This window comes from Panulirus ornatus, chromosome 58, assembly GCF_036320965.1.
Source record: "Panulirus ornatus isolate Po-2019 chromosome 58, ASM3632096v1, whole genome shotgun sequence".
Taxonomy (NCBI): Eukaryota; Metazoa; Arthropoda; class Malacostraca; order Decapoda; family Palinuridae; genus Panulirus; species Panulirus ornatus.
The window spans coordinates 27,145,082-27,163,328 of record NC_092281.1 but is presented as its reverse complement, the minus strand read 5'-3'; the positions used below and the strand labels follow the sequence as shown (position 1 = coordinate 27,163,328).

At 40.2% G+C, this 18,247-nt stretch overlaps 1 protein-coding gene across 1 annotated transcript in view; it reads left to right on the top strand.

Moving 5' to 3' along the window:
- The window catches only part of LOC139766688 (uncharacterized), a 375,409-nt gene that overhangs the window by 292,891 nt on the left and 64,271 nt on the right, over positions 1 to 18,247 (top strand). Inside the window, exons 19-20 of the mRNA XM_071695606.1 lie at positions 4,105 to 4,271; positions 6,024 to 6,236. Coding sequence (XP_071551707.1) covers positions 4,105 to 4,271; positions 6,024 to 6,236 — 380 coding nt within the window. The remainder of the gene's footprint in view (positions 1 to 4,104; positions 4,272 to 6,023; positions 6,237 to 18,247) is intronic.

The following is an 18,247-nucleotide window of genomic DNA, read 5'->3' as shown; positions in this document are numbered from 1 at the left end:
TGAGTATTCCTGGTTAATTATATGGGAGGGTATTGATTGAGAGGGTGAAGGCATGTACAGAGCATCAGATTGGGGAAGAGCAGTGTGGTTTCAGAAGTGGTAGAGTATGTGCGGATCAGGTGTTTGCTTTGAAAAATGTATGTGAGAAATACTTAGAAAAGCAAATGGATTTGTATTTAGCATTTATGGATCTGGAGAAGGCATATGATAGTGTTGATAGAGATGCTCTGTAGAAGGTACTAAGAATATATGGTGTAGGAGGCAAGTTGTTAGAAGCAGTGAAAAGTTTTTATCGAGGATGTAAGGCATGTTTACGTGTAGGAAGAGAGGAAAGTTCTCAGTGAATGTAGGTTTGCGGCAGGGGTGTGTGATGTCTCCATGGTTGTTTAATTTGTTTATGGATGGGGTTGTTAGGGAGGTGAATGCAAGAGTTTTGGAAAGAGGGGCAAGTATGCAGTCTGTTGTGGATGAGAGAGAGCTTGGGAAGTGAGTCAGTTGTTGTTCGCTGATGATACAGCGCTGGTGGCTGATTCATGTGAGAAACTGTAGAATCTGGTGACTGAGTTTGGTAAAGTGTGTGAAAGAAGAAATATATATATATATATAGATATATATATATATATATATGTTTGTGTGTATGAGTTGATGGACCGTTCTTCATCTGTTTCCTGGCGCTACCTTGCGGACATGTGAAATGGTGATCAAGTAATGAGCAAAAGAAAAAATTACATATTTACCTAATTTCTGTCATAAGGGTCCTATCCATCTTCATGAGACCCCTGCTTTGCTCAGGAATCCAGCCATGTCCACTAGTCAGCACCATAGGTCATAAAATGCAGTGGTATTTGGTGTGCATCTGTATGCACAGAGGACAGGGTAATTTAGCAGTAAGTGCTCGGTGATGTCTCTTTTGTAGCTTTATCAAGGGCATGAAGGGTTTTGGGATATGTTGAACCTGTGTTTGTAGAGTTGTAGGGATGTGTGATGTCCATGGTGTAGATGGGAGTGTGTGACTTGTGCTTGTTTAGAGAGTGAGGTTTCTAGTAGGTGCATGTCTGGTGGGTTGGAGGTCAAGACTGAGTTGGGAGGGTGGTTAGTTAGTGCTAGTTGGGTTATTTCAATGTATATGTGTTTTATCAGTGTTGTATTAGCTGAGGTTGGGGGTATCTATGAATATAGGTTGCCGAATTGTGAGGCAGGGGTAATCCTTTTAATTCTACTTATAGGTTGGTGGTTGGTTATAGAGTGGTTCAGGAGGGAGGAGCTAGTGCAATTGCATAGAATTAAGTGCTGAGCATGTTGAGGTGTGATTGTATTGGTAGGAGCTTTGTTTCATTGTGGTTGCTAGGTAGCCAGGGTTTGTTCTGAGTGCATTATTTTGTGTGGTTTGCAGCTTTATATTTTCTTTTGAGAGAATGGAAGACCAGTCAGGTGAGGCATAGGTTGAAGTGGAGCAGATGAATTTTTTGGAGAAGATGGTAAGGGAATTCTATCACTTTCAAATCTCGTGCCATATAGTGTTCTGAGGACATGTAGTTTGTCATGCATGTGTTGTATGTGATGATTAGAATAGTTGATGTTTTTTCTATTAGGATTTATTGTCCTTTTAAGGTGACTTGCATCATTCTTTTCATGACAAGAATAAATGATCTAGAATTTGGTGTCACAATTATGTAAGATCTTTGCATTTGCTGACAATGCAAAACTAGGAGTTAGAACTATTAGCAAGGAAAACTGATTTCAATTAAAAGAGATCATAAACTAGCAGAGTAATTAGATAAACAGCATGTGATTATTAACATAGAGAAATGTAAAGTAGTGCACTTTGGAGCTGGAATATTAAACAAGACCCTCATATATTCAGAAATCGTTTATCTAAAGTGAGGGAAAAGAAGGATTTAGGAGTTGTTATTAATGATAGTTTGAAATTTACTAAACACCGCATATCATCAAGCAAAAAAGCAAAGCAAAAGCATGGTTACATAGCTAGGATCAGGGACTACAAACACCAGAAACAATTCTGATTTTTCAATGCTCTGTTAAGACAGTATCTTGGATGTGCAGCCTAATGCTGGTCAAAATACAAAAGGGAAGGAGGAAAAACTAGATTAAGTACAAAAACAAGTAAAAAACTGATTGTAATTCTGAGATTGTTGTGCAAAGTGAAGCTAAGAAGATACTTATAAATCTCTTTTCTCTTGATGAGCTTAGACTTTGTAGTAAGCTAAAATAACTTTGAAAAATTTTGGATAAATTTGACAAGGTAAATCATGAAGATGTTTTTGAAATAGAAGAAATTTCAATTATTACATCAAATAGAATAAGATTTTGATGTAGAATATGTAATACTGACGTGGAAGACAGTTTCTTTGCAAGAAGAGGCATTTAACATTGGAATCTCTTCCTGTCAAAACTTTGTTAATGGAAAGAATATGAATACTTTAGAAATATTGATACGATAGTTTTTCATTAGTTCAGCTATCTGCTAGATTAATACATGGAAGGCAAAAATACATATACATTTATTCCTTTTTCTCTTTCCAAACACTAAGAGAATATTGCAGAGCATTAGAGAGTAGGATAATGTAAGTTCTTATAGTAGGGTTTTCCCTTTTGTTCCGTCCTGACATATTCCATGCAGGCTCACTTTGCAAATGTATGGTTATTCTTTCATTTTTTTCGTGCCAGCTGTTATCAGAGGGACTGTGAGGGGTAGAATGCCTTTTTTTACCTTTCTGTCCATACCTCATCCACTTGATTAGAAATAGGAATATAAACAAGTTATATTCAGATAATGTAGATATGGGTCAACACACCCTCTGTTCTTTGTCTTTTATCATGTATCCCTATTACTCTTCTCATCTGTAAGTATCCCTTTTACAGGAAATTCTTCCTTTCAAGTTGCATTCTCCTTGACATACAACATTTACATTTCTGTCATTCTAATGGGGTAATAAATGGAGGAATTCATTTTATGTAAAAAGTCTTGAGAGATACACATCTACATTCTTGCCTCCACTAAAAGAGATATGGGGAAAAAGTTTGTTTTGGCACCACCTGCTTCTTTAGTTTTACTTGTGACTCAGGACTCGTCTAAATGGTAGTGCTTTTCTCTTGGCACCTCGTTGGCATTGTAGTTAGTTTTTTCCTGGTCTGGGCTCGATTCCACAGGCAGACAGTACAGAGCTCACCCAGCTGTCCATCCTTCTTCTGATTGGTAAATAAGTGAGTACCAACATCAGTTGCAGTAAAGCATCACAGCTGTGACAGGCTTAGCTAGCTGATAGCTTGTAACTCACTGAGAGGCCTATGAGCCCTCCAAGGGTTGATACCACTTACTTCTTGTCTTTATTGAAATTTATCCTTAGAAATACAATATATATGATATCATTGCTCAGTATTTTATGTCATTCAAGGATGCTGATGTTCATTGATACAGAGCTTTAGGAGGTTTGCATTTATAGTTTTAAGCTCTGAGGTGTTGATTGAAAAAATTATATGCTTCTAGCTTTGCTGAGTGAGTGCTACATAATTTTAAAATCAGTAATATTAACTACTGGAAATAGCATTCATCATGCTTTTCTGTATGAAAGATCAGAAACAATATGAAAGATTATTCACACAAAATTGTCATTTTTTGCTCTTGAAACTGTGAATGTATAGTTAGTGTCTGGTATCAGTGCTGTGGTGAGTTTTTAATTTTTGAGACAAGGGAACCATTTACTAGTTTATTTTCAAAAGTGTTATGTAAGCTCTAGGTCTTCTTTTCTGTTAACTTATTAGTCTTTCATAGTGGTTATTTTTTTATTCATTGTTCTTTCTGATGCACTTTTGTACTGAATTTACTTGAATGGATTATTCCTTGTTATCACTGGCTTTGAAGTGAAACTGTCAAGACTGAACACTCAGTTTGCTGAACACCTTTGTGCTTTTGCAAAGTGCACCTCATTTTTATGCATGTACTGGTGTTGAAGTGCACTTTGGCCAATGCTAAGAAATCAGGGTGTCTCATTCGTTTTAGATGAAGAAATTAATTGTTTAGTTTTTAACATTATAATCATCTTTATGCTGATAGTTTCTTTGCTTCGATTTATGTGTATACAGGTGGTTGCTTGGCTTCGACAACCAAACATTATGGATATTTTGTGTGAGAGGCACAGTGGTCTGCGTACCTCCCCTGCCCTCAGGGAAAAAGTCACAACTATTAGGGTTGATGGCACAGCAGCACTGGACCGACTTAGTCACGATGTTGACCTCACCATAGTTCTTAGGTTAGTAAGTGGTTTGATAACATATCAGAATGCTGTATTGAATAGAAGAGGTTAAGAAATATTGCTTTTGAAAATTTTCTTAGGTTAGTAGTGGAAAAATTACATAGAAAAAGAAAACAGTATGGAGCATTTATGGATTTCAGAAATGCATATGATAGATTGGCAAAGCTGTTTAAAAAGTTTTAAATATGAATTTATATAAAATGCTTAGGAATGCTGTTAAGAACTTTGTTAATGGAATCAGTGCATGTATGAAAGTAAGTGGTGGTATCAGTGAATGCTTTGAAATTAATATGGAAACACATCAGGGTTGTGTGATTTTATTGTTGTTGTATAATATATATTGGGTACGGCACTGTGTGAGGTAGGATGATATTTGTATATTGCTAAATAACAGTGAAACAAAATAGGAGTTGCCACAGTTGTATGCCGATGGTGCCATGCTGTTTGCTGACTCAGAAGATTTTAATAGAATGGTAGATTGCTTTAATAACTTATGTAGAAGGAATGTTGAAAGTGACTGTAAGTAAATGTAATATTTGATTTTTTGAAAGACATTGAATATTATGTTATCAGTTTGAATGTGAAGAACTGGGAACTGTGCATGAGATTAACTTTTTATAAGCAAAATTCATTAAAGGTAGAAGTGGGAAAGATGAAGCTGAGAGTAGTCTTGGAGAGAAATTGGAGGTGCTCAGAAATATTTGGTAAATTGAAAAAAAATTATGTTAGGTGTGTAAGAAGTCTGTGTATAGTAATACTTTTATCAACTCTGATGTATGAATGTAAAGTGTGAGAACATTATAAGTAAGAAAATATGAACTGTATAGATGTATATTTCAATAGTATAGTTAAAACAGAAGGATAGATAAAGTTAAGAATGAAGATGTGAAAAACACATGAGATGTAAAGCAGTCTTAAGAAAGACTATGGGTGAAAGTTTTATAGGATGGTAGTCATGATAGAATGTTTTGGAAGAGATAGGTTAGTACATTTGAAAGTACAAGGGGGAGAAGTACACCACAGAAGAGATGGTTTGATGCAATTAGAGACTTTGTTTGGTTTTGAGGTATTTCAGGTGAATCGACTTTGTATACACACCAAAAATTATGGAGCGCATATGTAAGTGTGAAATTTCAAGTTTCACTTTAAAGCGCTGCATAGGATGATGATGTTCATGAGTATTTTATTGGTACATTTTATTATAATATAAGGAGATTGGTGATTAGAAATAGATATATAGATCAGATGAGAAGGATTGTATTTGTATTATCAGAAAGTGAAGAATGCTCTCTTCCTTATGTTAGATGAATTGTAATATATGTGTGTGTCTGTGTACATCCCTGGGGATAGAGGAGAAAAAAACTGTCTGTATTCCCTGCATGTCGTAGAAGGCGACTAAGAGGGGCAGGAGCAGGTGACTGGAAATCCTGCCTTTCTGTATCACTCGCCAAAGGAAGGAACATGGCAAGGAGCTAAGTGAGGAAATCTCTCTCTCTAAGGCTATGTCCTCTGTTCTTGATGCTTCTTAGCTCACTTGGGAAATTGTAAGCATGTATGAAAAAAGAAGTATGTTTGTGTGTGTGTGTGCATATTGGCATGTCAGATATCTATTTAAAAAAATTAGGTAATGGACTCTGTATCATATTGATTGAGAGACTGTTTTTACAGTGGAACCATGACCATAAAGATGAAAAAAATTTGAATCTTTTTTGGAATTTGCATGTTAGCTCAATATTTTATCTTTTCCAGTTTATTTGAACATGAGATTATGTCATATGTACCACCTACAATTGGTATATCTCCTCGTGGTTCTCCACAACCATCTCCACAAGCCTCACCAGGATTAGCACGGGCAAATGCTCGAGCACCAGCTCCTTACAGGAGGGACTTTGAGGCAAAGCTCAGGAATTTTTACAGGAAACTGGAAAGCAAAGGGTTTGGACAGGGCCCAAGCAAACTCAAGTAAGTGTATTAATTGAAGAAAATTTGGTTTAACTTTGAAGAGAAAGGGGAAAAAATAGGTACATTTTAATTCCATATTCCAAATGAATTTGGACTACAATTGTTTTTGGATTAGTGAATTTTTGTGAAAGGTGAACAAAATATTGTAAAGAAGATACTGCATTTTGTTGGATGCATAATCAAATGTTTTACACATTAGCAGCATTAATGAAAAATGTACAATATTTATACTGCTGTATTTTAACACTTCACAGTCTTTTCCATTGTCCTGTGGTGGTACTAGGAACAGACATGTAAATGGTCTCATTTGCATACATCCAGTCTCAAGCTGTCATGCCTAATGTACTGAAGCCAAAACCAACGATCCAGCACCAAGCCCCACTGACTTTTATGTTATGTAGCTCAAGATCTGTCTCCCAACTACCATACGTTTCCTCTGTTTCACCTATTGCTGTCCTAATTCTGCAAATTTTGTATCTTTCTTCAACTATCTGAAATCTATCACGAGACTGTGACATCCTCTCACCCACAAGCTGAAATCCTCAACCATGGGGATTTCACCATAAGGAATGGTTGAATTCCTCCTATATGGATAGTGAAGGGATTAAAGCCCTCACATTCTCCATTCTCAAGGATTTAGAGCAAAGTGTCTCCCATCCCACCCATATTTCTGACAGCTTTGACCACTCTTCTATTGTTCTTCTAGTCCATCCTGCTGCAAGTACACAGTCTTGCCTCCAATTAGATCATCAGATCACATCCTCATAAATGTATCCCCCTCTGGCAGCTCCCTTCTAAGTGTAAGTACTGGCACCTCAACAAAGCTGACTGGAATAACTTGCGTAACTTCTTTTCTAACTTTCATTGGGTAAATTACTGTCTCTTATGTGGTAATGCTTCTGTCTCCTTCAAATGCATAGCAGAGGTCATTCTTATGGGAATGGAAGCATTTATCCCCTCTTCCTCCAAGATGACTTCATCCAATCTATGGTTCAACCGTTCCTGTTCTGAGGCCATTCAGGCAAGGGACCAGGCATATTGGGCTTAGAAAAACTCTCCTTCCCCTAGCTCCCGTTCAGCTTTTATCACTGCCCATAATCACTGCAAGCACATTATCTGAGGCAAAGCATCCCTTTATTCAAAGGAAGTGCAAAAAACTCTCCTTGACATCCACTGATAGGTCTTTCTGGTCTTTAGCTAAGGGCATCTCAAATAACTGCTGTTGATTTATGTTTTCTTCACTTTTCTGTTCTGATGGTACTATAGCTGTCTCTCCCATAGACAAAGCAACACTTTGTGGTTCCTGTCTCTCCTCTTACTCCATACTGGATGATTCTAACATTCTTTCACTCCATGATGCTCCTTTACTAATCCCTTGCCACTTCCTATAATCTCCTTTTGGACTGTTTGAAAAATGCATCTTTTTCTTGACACAAGCAAGGCTTATGGTCCTAATGGCATCCATCCCCATGCACTGAAAGAGTGTGCCACTAACTTGCATCTGTGCTTGCTTGTCTGTTCTGTTTCTGTTTAAAAAACAAAGCTTTTCTTTTTCGCTGGAAGCATGCATCAATACATCCCCTGCCTAAGAATGGTGCTTTTCTGACCCTCTAACTATTGTCCAATCGCTTTAACATCTACTATTTCCAAAGTCTTTGAATCCTTTCTAAACTCTCATATCCTTAAACAACTCGAAAATCAGTCTTCTCTCTAATCACCATTATGGGTTCTGTAAGGCGAGATCCACTGGTGATATTCTTTCCTATCCTACTACTTTCTGGTCGTGTGTAGTTGCCCTTGAAATATCCAAAGCTTTTGACAGGGTGTGGCATCGTGGTCTCATCTCTAAGCTCCCCTCTTTTAGCTTCCCTCCCACACTTTGCTCCTTCATATCAAGCTTCCTCCTTGGCTGATCAGTCTCTGTGGGTGTTAATGGATCAGCCTCCCCCATTTTCTCCATAAACAGTGGTGTCCCTCAAGGTTCTGTCGTGTCCCCTACACTTTTTCTCCTTTTTTTCAACTATTGCTTCTCCTTCACAAATGATCCAATGAGCTCATACAATGACAATTCAGCACTACATTCACCCATTGCCTTCAATTCTGCTCCCTCTTCTCTCATTCAGTCTGCATCTCATCTCGTCTTGACACAACTTCCTCAGTAAACTCAGACTTGAATATCTCACTAGGGTAGACAAAATCATGTTAAGTTTAATGCCTCTCTGTCGAAAACTCCTCACAACTCTCATTTCTCCTTTGATGGTTTTGTGATTCCACCTCTTGACTCAATGAACATACTTAATATTACTGTAACATCCTTTTTTTCTTGGAAATCCCACATTACAGGAATAGCTGAGTCTCCTTCTAAGAAACTGGGTGCTCTGTTAATTTGTCGAGACTTCTTTTCTTCTGAACAGTTCCTCCATTTATACAAGGGATTGATTCATCCTTGTATGGAGTACTGCTCTCACATCATGGTTGTAGTTCTGTATCTTTACCTGACAGAGTTGAGTTGAAAGTGATACAATATACAAAGTGACCCTGGCTAACTCCAAACTTGACCCTCTTGCCCTATGCTGTAATGTTGGTTCATTTTCTCTCTTCTGTAGGTATTTCTTTGATTTTTGCTCCTGAGAGCTGGCTGCTTGTGTGCCCTCACCACTAGCTAGACCATGCAATAATCAACAAGCTGCTGCATCACATGATTACTGTGTTGCTATCAGCAACTCAAGAGTGAGCTGTTTTGACAACTGCTTCTTTCCCTACATGTTAAAGCATTGGAACTCTGTACCTCCTCATGTCTTTCCCAATAACTATGACCTGACATATTTTAAAAGATGGGTTTTTCACTTCCTCCAAAATTTATACTTTCCCTTATCTTTTCATTTTCTGTTTCCATATTCTCTCGTATTCCAATTAAGGTCTGGCCTTAATGTGGACTTTTGTCCGTGACTGGAGCCTTTAATTAAAAAGCCTTTGTTTGGCAAGTAAACCATTTAATGGCTTCCAGCTTCATCAGATGATCCTGTAGATCAGTGTTGACCAAATGTTTTTGCCATATGTACCCCTTGTTACCTTCTTGTACCATTAAGTACCTCCACGACTGATCAAACTAAATATATTGAGGGACAGTGCAAATTACATCAAATGTTTGCATAATTTGATTGCTGGACAATGAATTATTATTTGGTATACTAAAGGAGACTGACTAACAAAATAACTTAAAAATGCTTGAAAATTCCTTACAACCCAATGTGAAATGTGGGGTTGATGTTCACAGATGATTTTTGCCATTCTAGGCAGTAGAGAGGTTACTGTGGTGATCAGGCTTTGTTCCAGGTTTAGCCAAGGGTCAGAAGGTTTTCCAAAGCCTTTCTTAGATCATGGTGCTCCTTCTTTACACAGCTCCAAAACTGTGTGAGGGTTGGGCTTTCAAATAAGTTTGAGGCCATGGTCTGAACACACTTCTATAATTGTAGTCACTTTCATCCAACTTCAGTGACCAACTTCTGCAGTTTCTCACACAAATCTGCCACCAGTGCTGTGTCAGCAACAAACAACTGACTCACTCCCCAGGCCCCCCTCATCCACTACAGGCCAACGACTTTCCTTTCTCAGCAAGACTTGCATTTACCTCTCTCATCACTCCATTCCTAAACAAATTCAGCAACCATGGTGATACCATGCATCCCTTCTGCAGACTGTCCTTCACCTGGAACCATTCACTTTCCTCTCCTACTGGTACACATGCCTTACAACCTTGATGAAATTTTCCCACTGCTTCTAGCAGGTTTCCTTATGCACAATATATTCTAAAACCTTCCACAAGGCTTCTCTATCAACCCTATCATATGCTTTCTCTAGATCCACAAATGCCACATACCTATTCATCTGTTCCTTTTTAAGTATTTCTCACACACATTCTTTAAAACAAACACCTGATCCACACATCCTCTACCACCTCTAAGACCACACTGTTCCTCCCCATTCTGATACTCAATACATGCCTTCACCCTCTCAGTCACTGATCTCCCATACAGTCTACCAGGTAAACTTGACAAACTTATAATCTGTAGTTTGAAAACTCACCTTTGTCCCTCTTGCCTTTACACAGAGGCATTATATGTGCATTCTGTTAATCCTCAGGAACCTTGCCATGATTCATACATATGTGCCTATCAGTTTGTATGTAATCCATTAATGCCTGCTGACCATTTTTTCTGCTCATATGGGTATGCTTGTGTATGTTCCTCTTTTTAAACTAAGTATTACCAATTGCCAGTCCCTTTTTGGGCACACAGTTCCACAAGCTGTTCACCATCCTTTTTCTATTTGTAATGCTGAATAATCCGTGCCCCTCAACTATACCTTCAACTGCAACATTACTCGCCTTCACATTAAATCTCCCATCCCTGTTACCCAGTATATTAAATTGAAGCTGCTGACACACTCACTCAGCTACTCTCCAAACACTTGCCTCTCATGATATTTCTTCTCATGTTCAGGTGCATAAGCACTGATAATCACCCATCTCTTGTACTAAATTTTAATATTTACCCACATCAGTCTAGAGATCCCTTACAGTCTGTCATACACTGCTACAAGTTCTGCTTCAGCAGTAGTACTACCCCTACCTTAACTATTTTCCCTTTTAGCAACCCCTGACTTTACTCCGAAGACATTTCCAAACCATTCTAATCCTTTACCCATGAGCTTTGTTTCACTTAGAGCCAGAACATCCAGGTTTCCTTCTTCATACATGCTACTTACCGTTCCTTTCTTCTCATCTTGGTTACATCTACACACATTCAGGAGGGAGTGAAAGGAAGATCAGAAGAGTATTTTGAAGAACTGATGAATGTGGGAGAAGGTGAGGCAGTAGTTGTTATATATTTGAGTATGGAGGATGGAATGAAAAGGATGCAAGTGCTGGGGCCTATAGCAAAAGGGAAAGTGAAAAGGGTGATAATGAAGTTGAAGATAGAAAAAGCACTTGGAATGGATGAAATTATGGCTGCAATGTTAGGTATGGAGGAGAAAGTTTGCTATAGTGCATGCATCTGATATGTAATTTAGCATAGAAGGTTGTGCTTGAGGTTTGGTTGAAAGCTATTATTGCTCCTCTATTCAAAGAGAAGGTGCTAATTATGTTTGTAGCACTTATAGGGGAGTAAGTCTGTTAGGTATGCCAGGAAAATTGTATGCTAGAGTGTTGTTTGATAGAGTTGATCGAAGTGACTGAATGCGAAATAAGTGAGGAGCAAGGAGGTTTCAGGAAAGGCAGGGTATTTGTAGAAGTTGTAGGGAGGAACATCGCCTTGGAGCTTTAGGTAGTAGTAGTATGCTGGAACACTAGGTAGACACATTAGGTAATGGTAATTGGTGGGAACATTGGGTAGGAGCCTCTGAGAACACTGTGCTAGAGTTGCCCTCTATCAGTAACCTATTAAGAGTGAAGCCCCTAAGGCTAGGAGCAGAACTGGAGTTCACCAGTAATAGAAACTCTATTCCTTGCATGCCTTTCACCCTCCTGCATGTTCAGGCCCCAATCACTCAAAATCTTTTTCACTCTATCTTTCCACCTCCAGTTTGGTCTTCCACTTCTCCTCGTTCCCTCCACCTCTGACACATATATCCTCTTGGTCAATCTTTCCTCACTCATTCTCTCCATGTTACCAAACCATTTCAAAACACCCTCTTCTGCTCTCAACCACACTCTTTTTATTTCCACACATATCTCTTACCCTTACATTACTTACTCGATCAATCCACCTCACACCACATATTGTCCTCAAACATCTCATTTCCAGCACATCCACCCTCCTGCGCACAACTCTATCCATAGCCCACGCCTCGCAACCATACAACATTGTTGGAACCACTATTCCTTCAAACATACCCATTTTTGCTTTCCGAGATAATGTTCTCGACTTCCAAACATTCTTCAAGGCTCCCAGAATTTTCGCCCCCTCCCCCACCCTATGATTCACTTCCGCTTCCATGGTTCCATCCACTGCCAGATCCACTCCCAGATATCTAAAACACTTTACTTCCTTCAGTTTTTCTCCATTCAAACTCACCTCCCAATTGACTTGACCCTCAACCTTACTGTACCTAATAACCTTGCTCTTATTCACATTTACTCTTAACTTTCTTCTTTCACACACTTTACCAAACTCATTCACCAGCTTCTGCAGTTTCTCACATGAATCAGCCACCAGCGCTGTATCATCAGCGAACAACAACTGACTCACTTCCCAAGCTCTCTCATCCACAACAGACTGCATACTTGCCCCTCTTTCCAAAACTCTTGCATTCACTTCCCTAACATCCCCATCCATAAACAAATTAAACAACCATGGAAACATCACACACCCCTGCTGCAAACCTACATTCACTGAGAACCAATCACTTTCCTCTCTTCCTACACGTACACATGCCTTACATCATCGATAAAAACTTTTCACTACTTCTAGCAACTTGCCTCCCACACCATATATTCTTAACACTTTCCAAAGAGCATCTCTATCAACTCTATCATATGCCTTCTCCAGATCCATAAATGCTACATACAAATCCATTTGCTTTTCTAAGTATTTCTCACATACATTCCTCAAAGCAAACATCTGATCCACACATCCTTTACCACTTCTGAAACCACACTGCTCTTCCCCAATCTGATGCTCTGTACATGCTTTCACTCTCTCAATCAATACCCTCCCATATGATTTCCCAGGAATACTCAACAAGCTTATACCTCTGTAATTTGAGCATTCACCTTTATCCCCTTTGCCTTTATACAATGCCACTATGCATGCATTCCACCAATCCTTAAGCACCTCACCATGAGTCATACATACATTAAATATTCTAACCACCCAGTCAACAACAGAGTCACCCCCTTTTTTAATAAATTCCACTGCAATACCATCCGAACCCGCTGCCTTATCGGCTTTCATCTTCCGCAAAGCTTTTACTACCTCTTCTCTGTTTACCAAATCATTCTCCCTAACCCTCTTCATCCCACCACTCACTACCCTTTCTAATCTGTCCACCTCCCACGCTTCTCATGCCAGAAGCATCTTTTGCGCAAGCCATCACTGCTTCCCTAAATGCATCCCATTCCTCCCCCACTCCCCTTATGTCCTTTGCTCTCACCTATTTCCATTCTGCACTCAGTCTCTCCTGGTACTTCCTCACACAAGTCCCCTTCCCGAGCTCACTTACTCTCACCACTATCTTCACCACAACATTCTCACTTCTTTCCTGAAAACCTCTACAAATCTTCACTTTCACTTCCACAAGATAATGATCAGACATCCCTCCAGTTACATCTCTCAGCACATTAACATCCAAAAGTCTCTCTTTCGCGTGCCTATCAATTTATACGTAATCCAATAACGCTCTCTGACCATCTCTTCTACTTACATATATATACTTATGTATATCTCTCTTTTTAAACCAGGTATTCCCAATCACCAGTCCTTTTTTCAGCACACAAATCTACTAGCTCTTCACCAATTCCATTTGCAACACTGAACACCCCCTGTACACCAATTATTCCCTCAACTGCCACATTACTCATCTTTGCATTCAAATCACCCATCAATATAACCCGGTCTCATGCATCAAAACCACTAACACACTCACTCAGCTGCTCCCAAAACGCTTGCTCCTCATGATCTTTTTTCTCATGACCAGGTGCATAGGCACCAATAATCACCCATCTCTTTCCACCCACTTTCAGTTTTACCCATATCAAGGTAGAGTTTACTTTCTTACACTCTATCACATACTCCCACCACTCCTGTTTCAGCAGTAGTGCTACTCCTTCCCTTGCTCTTGTCATCTCACCAACCCCTGAATTTACTCCCAAAACATTCCTAAACCACTCTTCCCCTTTACCCTTGAGCTTCATTTCACTGAGAGCCAAAACATCCAGGTTCCTTTCCTCAAACATACTACCTATCTCTCCTTTTTTCTCATCTTTGTTACATCCACACACATATAGACACCTCAGTCGAGGAGGATGAGCACTCCTCATGTGAATTCTTTTTCCCCATTTAGAAAGTTAAAATACAGGGAGGGGAGGGTTTCTAGCCCCGCACCCCTGTCCCCTTTATTCGCCTTCTACGACATGTAAGGAATGCATGGAAAGTATTCTTTCTCCCCTATCCGCAGGGATAAATATAAATAGATATATTTATTATTTATTATGTATTTTGCTTTGTCGCTGTCTCCCATGTTAGCAAGGTAGCGCAAGGAAACAGACGAAAGAATGGCCCAACCCACCCACATACACATGTATATACATACACGTTCACCCACTCAAATATACATACCAATATATCTCAATGTATACATATATATACACACACAGACATATACATTTACACACATATACATAATTCATACTGTCTGCCCTTATTAATTCCTATCGCCACCCCACCACACATGAAATAACAACACCCTCCTCCCTCGTGTGCGAGGCAGCGCTAGGAAAAGACAATAAAGGCCACATTCGTTCGCACTCAGTCTCTAGCTGTCATGTAATAATGCACCGAAACCACAGCTCCCTTTCCACATCCAGGCCCCACAGAACTTTCCATGGTTTACCCAGACGCTTCACATGCCCTGGTTCAATCCATTGACAGCACGGCAACCCCGGTATACCACATCTTTCCAATTCACTCTATTCCTTGCATGCCTTTCATCCTCCTGCATGTTCAGGCCCTGATCACTCAAAATCATTTTCACTCCATCTTTCCACCTCCAATTTGGTCTCCCACCTCTCCTCGTTCCCTCCACCTCCGACACATATATCCTCTTGGTCAATCTATCTTCACTCATTCTCTCCATGTTACCAAACCATTTTAAAACACCCTCTTCTGCTCTCTCAACCACACTCTTTTTATTACCGCACATCTCTCTTACCCTACTATTACTTACTCGATCAAACCACCTCACACCACATATTGTCCTCAAACATCTCATTTCTAACACATCCACCCTCCTGCGAACAACTCTATCCATAGGCAACGCCTCGCAACCATACAACATTGTTGGAACCACTATTCCTTCAAACATACCCATTTTTGCTTTCCGAGATAATGTTCTCGACTTCCACACATTCTTCAAGGCTCCCAGAATTTTCGCCCCCTCCCCCACCGTATGACTCAATTCTGCTTCCATGGTTCCATCCACTGCCAAATCCACTCCCAGATATCTAAAACACTTCACTTCCTCCAGTTTTTCTCCATTCAAACTTACCTCTCAATTGACTTGACCCTCAACCCTACTGTACCTAATAACCTTACTCTTATTCACATTTACTCTCAACTTTCTTCTTTCACACACTTTCACACACTCTACCAAACTCAGTCACCAGCTTCTGCAGTTTCTCACATGAATCAGCCTCCAGCGCTGTATCATCAGCGAACAACAACTGACTCACTTCCCAAGCTCTCTCATCCACAACAGACTGCATACTTGCCCCCCTTTCCAAAACTCTTGCATTCACCTCCCTAACAACCCCATCCATAAACAAATTAAACAACCATGGAGACATCACACACCCCTGCTGCAAACCTATATTCACTGAGAACCAATCACTTTCCTCTCTTCCTACACGTACACATGCCTTACATCCTCGATAAAAACTTTTCACTGCTTCTAACAACTTGCCTCCCACACCATATATTCGTAATACCTTCCACAGAGCATCTCTATCAACTCTATCATATGCCTTCTCTGGATCCATAAATGCTACATACAAATCCATTTGTTTTTCTAAGTATTTCTCACATACATTCTTCAAAGCAAACACCTGATCCGCACATCCTCTACCACTTCTGAAACCACACTGCTCTTCCCCAATCTGATGCTCTGTACATGCCTTCACCCTCTCAATCAATACCCTCCCATATAATTTCCCAGGAATACTCAACAAACTTATACCTCTGTAATTTGAGCACTCACCTTTGTCCCGTTTGCCTTTGTACAATATGTATATATATATACATATTGGAAGGTATTAAGAATATATGGTGTGGGAGGAAAGTTGTTAGAAGCAGTGAAAAGTTTTTATCGAGGATGTAAGGCATGTGTACGTGTAGGAAGAGAGGAAAGTGATTGGTTCTCAGTGAATATAGGTTTGCAGCAGGGGTGTGTGATGTCTCCATGGTTGTTTAATTTGTTTATGGATGGGGTTGTTAGGGAGGTGAATGCAAGAGTTTTGGAAAGGGGGGCAAGTATGCAGTCTGTTGTGGATGAGAGAGCTTGGGAAGTGAGTCAGTTGTTGTTCGCTGATGATACAGCGCTGGTGGCTGATTCATGTGAGAAACTGCAGAAGCTGGTGACTGAGTTTGGTAAAGTGTGTGGAAGAAGAAAGTTAAGAGTAAATGTGAATAAGAGCAAGGTTATTAGGTACAGTAGGGTTGAGGGTCAAGTCAATTGGGAGGTGAGTTTGAATGGAGAAAAACTGGAGGAAGTGAAGTGTTTTAGATATCTGGGAGTGGATCTGGCAGCGGATGGAACCATGGAAGCGGAAGTGGATCATAGGGTGGGGGAGGGGGCGAAAATTCTGGGGGCCTTGAAGAATGTGTGGAAGTCGAGAACATTATCTCGGAAAGCAAAAATGGGTATGTTTGAAGGAATAGTGGTTCCAACAATGTTGTATGGTTGCGAGGCGTGGGCTATGGATAGAGTTGTGCGCAGGAGGATGGATGTGCTGGAAATGAGATGTTTGAGGACAATGTGTGGTGTGAGGTGGTTTGATCGAGTGAGTAACGTAAGGGTAAGAGAGATGTGTGGAAATAAAAAGAGCGTGGTTGAGAGAGCAGATGAGGGTGTTTTGAAGTGGTTTGGGCACATGGAGAGAATGAGTGAGGAAAGATTGACCAAGAGGATTTATGTGTCGGAGGTGGAGGGAACGAGGAGAAGAGGGAGACCAAATTGGAGGTGGAAAGATGGAGTGAAAAAGATTTTGTGTGATCGGGGCCTGAACATGCTGGAGGGTGAAAGGAGGGCAAGGAATAGAGTGAATTGGAGCGATGTGGTATACCGGGGTTGACGTGCTGTCAGTGGATTGAATCAAGGCATGTGAAGCGTCTGGGGTAAACCATGGAAAGCTGTGTAGGTATGTATATTTGCGTGTGTGGACGTATGTATATACATGTGTATGGGGGGGGCTGGGCCATTTCTTTCGTCTGTTTCCTTGCGCTACCTCGCAAACGCGGGAGACAGCGACAAAGTATAATAAAAAATATACATAAGAGAGGTGAAAAGAAAACTAGGGAAAGGGGGCATGGAGGTGTAGTGTGGTTGTCGTATATGATAAGTGACAAGCATGATGCTATTTTGTTTACAGAGAGTGACAAAGAATTGCAGAGGGTTGATATTTTTTTTTTTTTTTTTTTTTTTTTTTTTCCCGCTGTCTCCCGCGTTTGCGAGGTAGCGCAAGGAAACAGACGAAAGAAATGGCCCAACCCACCCCCATACACATGCCTTGATTCAATCCACTGACAGCACGCCAACCCCGGTATACCACATCGCTCCAATTCACTCTATTCTTTGCCCTCCTTTCACCCTCCTGCATGTTCAGGCCCCAATCACACAAAATCTTTTTCACTCCATCTTTCCACCTCCAGTTTGGTCTCCCTCTTCTCCTCGTTCCCTCCACCTCCGACACATATATCCTCTTGGTCAATCTTTCCTCACTCATTCTCTCCATGTGACCAAACCATTTCAAAACACCCTCTTCTGCTCTCTCAACCACGCTCTTGTTATTTCCACACATCTCTCTTACCCTTACGTTACTTACTCGATCAAACCACCTCACACCACACATTGTCCTCAAACATCTCATTGCCAGCACATCCATCCTCCTGCGCACAACTCTATCCATAGTCCACGCCTCGCAACCATACAACATTGTTGGAACCACTATTCCTTCAAACATACCCATTTTTGCTTTCCAAGATAATGTTCTCGACTTCCACACATTCTTCAAGGCT